The sequence below is a fragment of the Microtus ochrogaster genome, chromosome 5 (genome assembly GCF_000317375.1).
Source record: "Microtus ochrogaster isolate Prairie Vole_2 chromosome 5, MicOch1.0, whole genome shotgun sequence".
NCBI lineage: Eukaryota > Metazoa > Chordata > Mammalia > Rodentia > Cricetidae > Microtus > Microtus ochrogaster.
Genome location: NC_022012.1, coordinates 12,960,297 through 12,968,948, shown reverse-complemented (window position 1 = coordinate 12,968,948; position 8,652 = coordinate 12,960,297). Strand labels below are relative to the sequence as shown.

Genomic DNA, 8,652 nt, shown 5'->3' with positions numbered 1-8,652 from the left:
AAAATAAAAAAAACAAATCAAAAGTTGAAAAAAAAAGAAATTTGCTCATCAGGCATATTCCTATGATTAGAAAACAATATTTAAGTCCTAAGGAGGGGAAAGTGATCACCAAGGACATGCCATCTCTTACTAAACTGAAAGTCTCATGTCTTTGACTGCTCTCCAGCTAGGTTACAGTAGTGAAGTCCTATAGTTAGATTCCCTGAGAGGCAAGCATATAGAAAGAGGGACCATGACTAGGTAGTAAAGATGGCAAGCTTCCAAGAAAGCTAGCTTGCTCCTCCTCAGACAAAAATCAGCACCTTGAAACAATCCTGGTGGACTTTTCTGCTTCCTGTAACCTCCCCACACACACATACATACATACACACACATCATTTACGGACCAACCAGTGAAGTTCAAGGCCAAAGCAGTGTATGTTTACACCACTGCTGTGGGCCAATCAGCCATCCTGTCGTTTAGGGGATGAAAAACCCAGCCCTGCCAGAGCCAGAAGTTTTAAGCTTCAGAGGCTTTCCCCTGCTTTCTAGAAGGTCTTTCTGTCTGTATATGTCTCCCTCTCTCTAAAAGAAGCCTTTCTCTAATGACTGACATTGTGTCCTGTATTTGAGATTCTTCTGCTGCCATCTCTCAGGACCATGTTTTCCCCATGCCTTTTAATTCTTTAACTGACAGAGAAAATGAACCAAACCCAGATTCCCTGATGGTAACAATAGATGACAACGTTGCCTATGCTTAACTTCAGGGCTCATTCTAGGAGCAAATGACAAGCAGCCTCTTGTAGCCAAAGAAGGCTGTAGGCAGTTGTAGAACACCAGTCAAATCCTTTCAGCTTAAAGTTGCTGAAACGTTTAGCTTCTCCTCTTAGCTTGTCCTTACTGGACTACACATGGCAGGCAATGTTCTTGCATGGACCCTTACAGTATGAAGCCTGCCTGGAGGAAAGATTCTCAACAGCCCTGCTTCCAGCTAGAGCTGAGGCCTGGAATATCTTGTGTCATTGTGTCGTCCTCAAACGCCTGCTCCAAAGGAGCTGGGGATGCTCATATTTGCTTTCCAGGCCTTGCTGGGGACTGAGGGTAAGAATACCATGCATCTGAGTTGTGCATTATCAGTGGCCATTCCTATAAATTTGGATATCCTAAACCAAATCTACAAAACTCTAAACCATTTTCATGTTTTTCCAATTTTAGGACTATAGGTACCTTAATTCTATTAAGAGACAGTAACTTCCATTTGAGACAACAAAATCTTGTCTCCATATTTTATAGGAATGTCTGCTACAAATGGATGAATGGACCCCATATACTTTTCATCTCTCAACTTTGGATTTCAGGTCTTTTAATTTCCCAGATTGGGGATGCAAGATCAATCAAAATAAAAGGTGATGACTAAATAGACCACTTTTGTGGCCCAAAAGTAGAAGTAGTAACAGTACTCTCCATGCAGGTCTAGAGAAATCTGAGGATTACGCTATAGAAAATACCATCACTACATGATTAAAGATAGGACAAAATTAATAAACATCATTCATTAAAATTGTTTAATTGTATATGTAGATATTCACTTCTGGCAACATGTTACAAATTAATTCAAATTCATATTTCAACACAGTTACACAACAGCAAATCTTGTAAGTTTCAGCTGAAAATTTTTAAAAAGACACAAATTTATCACAACATGTTTAGAAGCATAAGCAAATCAGAGAGGGGTACAAATTGTAAATGTTGCAAAATATGCACCCAAATAATTTTTTGGGAGGCCACATAAACAATGATTCATCAAGATAATAATGATAATACACTGTAAATTAAAAAAAAACAATTTTGGCAAATTTCACCTTAAGTAAATGATAAATATTTGAAGTGATACATTTATTTAACTGGATTTAAACATTATATGCTGTAAATATTTATAAAAAAATCCTAGTACTTTATTAATATGTAAAAGTTTTACAATCTATGTGGGAGCTAAAATAAATAAAATGAATTTTATGTACAAATATTAAAATCTCAAAGGTTTTAAACAAATACTATGAAGCTAATATTTATGAAAACAGCTTAGACTATTCAGAAGGAAAATGATAAAAAGTAACATTAAATATATTTAAAATGCCACTAAGAAAATAATCAGTTGTGTGGTGCTGATGAGTGTATTAAAGACATCAAATAAGGTCAGAGAATAGAATATTTATCTGTATCTATCTGTTCATGTGTCTACTTATCCTGAATATCAAATGTGAGATTTGCTGTTTGAAACAGCAAGGACTAAAAGGCCCTTCCTAGAATTAACTGATACCACTTGTCTACACCGGTGCCTAACTTTGTAAAACTGGCTGTTCTTTGTTTGAATAAAATGTAAATAACTTTTGTGTGCTGTCTCAGGATCTTTCTAAACCTATGAACCTGATGAAGACAATACTGTGGCAAACTCCCTTCTCCCCAAACTGTATTCCTTTGTATTTAGTTTGTATTTAGTAAGTAAAGGAAGGATGCAGGATAAAAAAAAAAAGTAAGGAAGTACAAAAGCACAGAGAAGACCAGTCCTTCTCTGTCCGGGATGCCCTGGCTTTTAAACTATGATTTAGGGTAGGAAAGTGACTAAAATGAAGTCTAAATCTGAGAAGTCCACTAAGGAACGTGCCCATCATCTTCATCTTCACTGCTAGCGGAGTCCGAGGAGCTGCTAGCGGAGTCCGAGGAGCTGCTAGCGGAGTCCGAGGAGCTGCTAGCGGAGTCCGAGGAGCTGCTAGCGGAGTCCGAGGAGCAGCTAGAAGAGTCTGAGGAGCCGATGGGGTCTTCCTCTTTGCCATTTTCCATCATATTCTGCCCGCCTGCCTGGGAGCCACCATCATAGCCCTGAATAGTCTCTGAGGAATCTGTTTCAGGAGGCAGCAGCCCTTGCATTTCTCCAGAACTGGATTGGAGCTCCTCTGTTGCTGAGGTGGACTGATGCTCTGTTTGTCCAAATTTGGGGCTTCTGCCTCCAGACATGGCCAAGTTCTTTCTCTTACCACAAGTGGCTTTTGCCTCTCGATATGCGGTGGCTTCCTCGGGAGACAATCCCTTGAGCCAGAGGTCCATCTCCACCCAGTACTGTTTCTGTAACTCTTCGACCTGACAGTTATAATGCTCTCTCAGGCTCCCTGGGACTTGATGCCACCGTCTGCTAATCTCAACCCAACGTTCCCTTAAGGGTAGATGCTGCAGCTCCGTACTTGACCATGAATCTTGGTGAAATTTGTGATATGCATTTATAGGGGGTTTCTTGGGTTCTCCCTGAAATTTTATCACTGTAGAAAATGTTTTGGGAAATTCTGTTTCTAGAGGAGAGTTTAGGTTTTTCATATCTCCTTGTGATTTCTTAGGGACTTTAGTTTGGTGGCTCTTGGGCACTCTATATTTCTTATAATGCTCTATACCAGGGTGAGTTTCCTTGAATTTAGCCAGTTTTTCCGGAAATTCTTGTTTCTCCTTCTGGAACTCCTGAATATATCTGTCCTTGATCTCCTGTGGCAGCTGCTTGTATTTCTCAGCCAGGATTTTGGTCAGCTGTCGGTTGTTGTACTTGGGATACATCTGAGAGTATTTCTCCAGATGCTCCTTGTAGAAGCGCAAATAGGCAGTCAGGGGTCTTTTGGGGAAGTCGGGATGCTTCTCGATTGCCTTACTTCTGCAAGGTTGTTTGACATGTTCGGAGGCTTCCAGCAGTAACTCTGACAGTGTGCGGGACTTCCTCAGACAATGGGAGATCTTCGTCCACTTCTGTCTGCACATTTCTCCCGAAAACTGCCCAAAAGCCACTTTGTTCCAGTCTAGGTCTTCCAGGGTTTTTTTGAATCCTCTGGAGTCATCCAGGGGGATAATATTCTTCATGCATTCCAGTAACTTCAGATTGTCTCTTTTCGACCACAGATGTTGATTATCAGGCGATGCCATTACTACTTTAAGTTCTGTGCCCACTAATTTCTTAGTAGTGTGAACACCTCAACAGGAGCTCAAACTGCTCAGTCACACACACACACACACACACACACACACACACACAACTTAGTAGGTGGTTTTTGGATCCACAGTTTGGGGAATCTGTATTTATGAGGAGAAATAAAAGAATATTAGACTTGATTATTGGAATTTACCAAAAACACCAGGTATCACTTGTAACATGTTGCTTCTATACACCTATTTTACTGTTAGCAATGTAAATTGAGAGTTTCTCCTTTTGAAAGAGAAGTTATTTGCCTTATATATAATTCAGTTTCATCCTCTGCAGCCTCCTTTTCCAAATATTACTAGAACTTCCCTGAAAAATGAAGGAAGGAAGTGGGGCATGGTGGTTTGCATCTTTAGTCACAGCACCAGGGAGACAGTTTTCTGTACATTCAGATTCAGGGGTACATATCAAATTCTAGGGCAACCAGGGCTATATAGAGATCCTCAAAGAACACAAGTAAATGAAATGAACACCACGCTGAGGAAGCTTAGATGGCAATAGGAAGGAAGGAAGGAGGGAGGGAGGGAGGGAGGGAGGGAGGGAGGGAGGGAGAAGGAAGGAAGGAAGGAAGGAAGGAAGGAAGGAAGGAAGGAAGGAAGGAAGGAAGGAAGGAAAGAGCACCTGGTGGGGATGGGAGAACAAGACAAAATAGAGAAATGACTAAATGACTATAAAGAAAATAACTTTCCTACTCCAGTGCCCTAAATGTGGCTGCTCTCTGGTCAGAGCCAAGATGTCCATCACTGACATGCAAATGAGCCAAAAACAGGAGATGAGCCACTGAACTCCCTAGACACTCAGCTGTGGCCTTGTCATGGTTTGAGCATGAGTCTGTAATAAAGGATGGTTTTATAGAGTTTTCAGGGACTCTGCACTCAACAGTAAGGGCTTTCCGCTAAATCATCACGCAGGGTTTCAAACAGGCACGTCATTACCACCTTTGTAATTTTGTTTGGCCACTCTTTCTAAATACATAAGCCTCAGTAAAAGTATTGCCTGGCTCATAAAGATTCTTTAAAATATCTGGACCAGAGAGCTTGAACACATAGCCACAGCCCTAAGGGCTGCTGTTCTCACATCAATGTTGCCCTTTCTCTGGAATGCAGTTCACTAGATCACTCTGAATATTCTCACTATTTTTTCACAAATGTGCTCTGAATCTCACCTAAGCCAAATTACATGCAGTCTGCTAAGCCATTTGTTGTGTTTGTGTGTATATAGTTTCAGGGCTGAACGCTCCGGGATGGGCTACCAACAAAAGGGCTCATCCTTGGGAGAGGTTGATTCTCTTGAAGGAGAACTCTTAAGAGTAAACTTCTGAATACTAAAGAATAACACTGAGAATTATTTTTAAGTGTAATGTAAAAATGATGGACCTATTCATTATTTAAAAATTCTCTGCAAAGAAAACTTATTATAAGATTAGCTGGATCTGTTTAGAAAACTTACCTTAACTTCTTAAATTGAGTCAGAATCAACATTATCAATGACAGCTGTTTTTCCTCTCAGGCTCCTCCTGTCTGCAGCTCCCAAGCAGCACTGAGTAAAACTGAGTAATTTCAATTATTGTTATTATTTTATTTCCTTAGTGCTAGGGATAGAACAAAACATGTGCTACGAAAGCTATTAGTGAGCTAGTCCCTACCACTAGGAGCCCATTAAATGTATGTTAGTAGATAAATGTGTGCTAATATACAAATAAAATATTATCTTATAAAAAGCTTTAAGCTGGGCGGTGGTGGTGCACACCTTTAATCCCAGCACTCGGGAGGCAGAGGCAGGCGGATCTCTGTGAGTTCGAGACCAGCTTGGTCTACAAGAGCTAGTTCCAGGACAGGCTCCAAAGCTACAGAGAAACCCTGCCTTGAAAAACCAATAAATAATAAATAAATAAATAATAAAAAAACTTTAAAACATATTGAGACACAACACTGTAGCTTCTTATACCGTGGAAAGTTTCATACACATAGCATTTTATGAATTCTATAATGTACACTAAGTTTAGATCCCATGTAAAAACAGAACGATATGATATCATCATACACTCAAAATTTAAATTCACAAGAAACATAAATGGAAAAAATATCATGAATTTTAAATTTTAAAGTCATGATAGATTAAAATTCTGTAGTTCAAGTGAAATTGAAAATAATGGCAATCTCCTTGTTAACTATGACCAATCCATTTATTTGAGAATCTTTGAACTCAGGGAAAGAAATATAAAGTCATGTACTCAGGATTTCAACTCACCTCAAGATCCTCTTGCAGGGAAGTCTGCCCTTTGCTTCAGGGGTGCTGTGTCTTCTGGACTCTGTGGACAGCAGTTGTGACTCTCGAAGGCAACCACGGTGTAACTCCCACCAAGTGTCTCTGAACTAAGCACATCTTGCTCTCCAGACGCCTTTATATTAGAGAGCTGAAAGCCCCACCCTAAGGTAAAGTGTTTAAGAGTTAGCCTGAGGCCGGGCGGTGGTGGTACACGCCTTTGATCCCAGCACTTGGGAGGCAGAGGCAGGCAGACGTCTGGGAGTTCGAGGCCAGCCTGGTCTACAAGAGCTAGTTCCAGGACAGGCTCCAAAATCACAGAGAAACCATGTCTCGAAAAACAAACAAACAAAAAAAAGAGTTAGCCTGAGCCGGGCGGTGGTGGCACACACCTTTGATCCCAGCACTCGGGAGGCAGAGGCAGGCGGATCTCTGTGAGTTCGAGGCCAGCCAAGTCTACAAGAGCTAGCTCCAGGACAGGAACCAAAAGCTATGGAGAAACTCTGTCTCGAAAAATCAAAAAAAAAAAAAAGTTAGCCTGTTTTAATTAACTTTCACAATCACCTGGATGCACCCTGAGTGTTGTTTTAGCCCTCGTGGCTATTTTGTTGCTCTACTATGGACCAATCAGGCTTAATCACGAACACTTTCACTGATGACTTGTTAATAAATTGAAAGAAACATATTGTGGTGGCAAATCTTGGTTCATCTAAAATCTAAACTCCTGAGCACTCCTTCAGTCTCTCTCTCTCTCTCTCCTCTCTCTCTCCCTTCCCCACTCTCTTTCTTTCTCTCACTTGCTCACTTGCTCTCTTTCTGAAACAGGGGCTTTCTATTTTGTAGGTCTGGCTGTCCTAGAGCTTACTATATAGACCAAGATAACCTCCAGTTCACAGAGATCTACCTATCTTTGCCTCCCATGTGTTGGGATCAAAGGCATGTGACACCATACCTGGGTAAGTTCGAAATCTTCTCCACCAAGTGACTGGCACACACTTTTTTTTTTTTTTTTTTTTTTTTTTGGTTTTTTGAGACAGGGTTTCTCTGTAGCTTTGGAGCCTGTCCTGGAACTAGCTGTTGTAGACCAGGCTGGCCTCGAACTCACAGAGATCCGCCTGCCTCTGCCTCCCGAGTACTGGGATTAAAGGCGTGCGCCACCACCACCCGGCTGGCACATACTTTTAATCCCAACACTCAGGGGGCAGTGAACTCTGTGAGTTCAAGATCACCCTTGTCTTTTTTTTTTTTTTTCGACAAGGTTTCTCTGTAGCTTTGGTTCCTGTCTTGGAACTAGTTCTTGTAGACAAGACTGGTCTTGAATTCATACAGATCCACCTGCTTCTGCTTCCTGAGTGCTAGGATTAAAGACGTGTGCCACTACCGCCCAGCTTACCCTCCTGGTCTTAGAGCAAGTTCTAGGACAGGCTTCATAACTACTGGGAAACCATGATGTAGGTGGGTCTTCTATCTATTTGTTGCTTTCATTGGTTAATTAATAAAGAAAACTGCTTAGCCTGATAGGTCAGAACATAGGTGAGTGGAGTAGACAGAACAGAATGCTGGGAAGAAGGGAAGTGGGTCAGATGCTATAGCTCTCCTCTCTAAGATAGACGCAGGTTAAGATCCTTTCTGGTAAGCCACCACCTCGTGGTACTACACATATTAATAAATATGGGTTACAGCAAGATGTGAGAATTAGCCAATAAGAGGCTACAGATAACGGGCCGGGCAGTGTTTAAAAGAATACAGTTTCCGTGTAATTATTTCGGGTGTAAAGCTAGCTGTGTGGCAGGACACAGCCTGCCGCTCCTTACTACAAAACCCTATCTCAAAAAGAAAAGAAAAAGAAAGAAAGAAGAGAGAGAGAGGAAGGAAGGAAGGAAGAAAGGAAGAAAGGAAGGAAGGAAGGAAAAAAGAAACAAGAAAAAGAAAATTTCTCAGTCAGATAATTTAAAAGAGAAAGATTCACTCTAAATCTGAGCCACACCTTCTGTTGGCTGCCCACATTAAAGGAAAAAAAAAACTTTTGCTTTTTTGTTTACTTACCTTCACTTATGCTGGGAATTTTGTCTATCTCATTATTGTGGCCAATATTAAATCTAACTTCATCAGGATTCCCACATAGACTGAAGACAAGCAACTTTGCAGGAATCCTCCTGGACTCCAGGGCCATAGTTTGGACTGCAAAGACATCAGCCTCATGGTCTAAATAACTAACTACTGGATAACTTCTGGTTGTGAGACAGTCATTGTCGGAATGCTCAGGCCACATCTTATAACACAGCCTAATAAGCTCCCTGCTAGAGTTTTAAGCTCCTACTCTAAGGCTACCCACCCAGAGCAGTGAGTGCCTGCCTACCGGGCAGGCCTCAGGGTCCCCTGTAAGGGAGCCC

The 8,652-nt window shown here is 41.3% G+C and overlaps 1 protein-coding gene across 1 annotated transcript; it reads right to left on the bottom strand.

Annotated features, from left to right (window-relative positions):
* Window positions 1-2,631: 2,631 nt before the first annotated feature.
* Ubtfl1 (upstream binding transcription factor like 1) lies at window positions 2,632-3,939 on the bottom strand. The gene has a single exon (XM_005347417.1). It carries the CDS (start codon window positions 3,937-3,939, stop codon window positions 2,632-2,634), a length of 1,308 nt encoding a protein of 435 aa, XP_005347474.1.
* Between the last annotated feature and the right edge of the window lie 4,713 nt (window positions 3,940-8,652).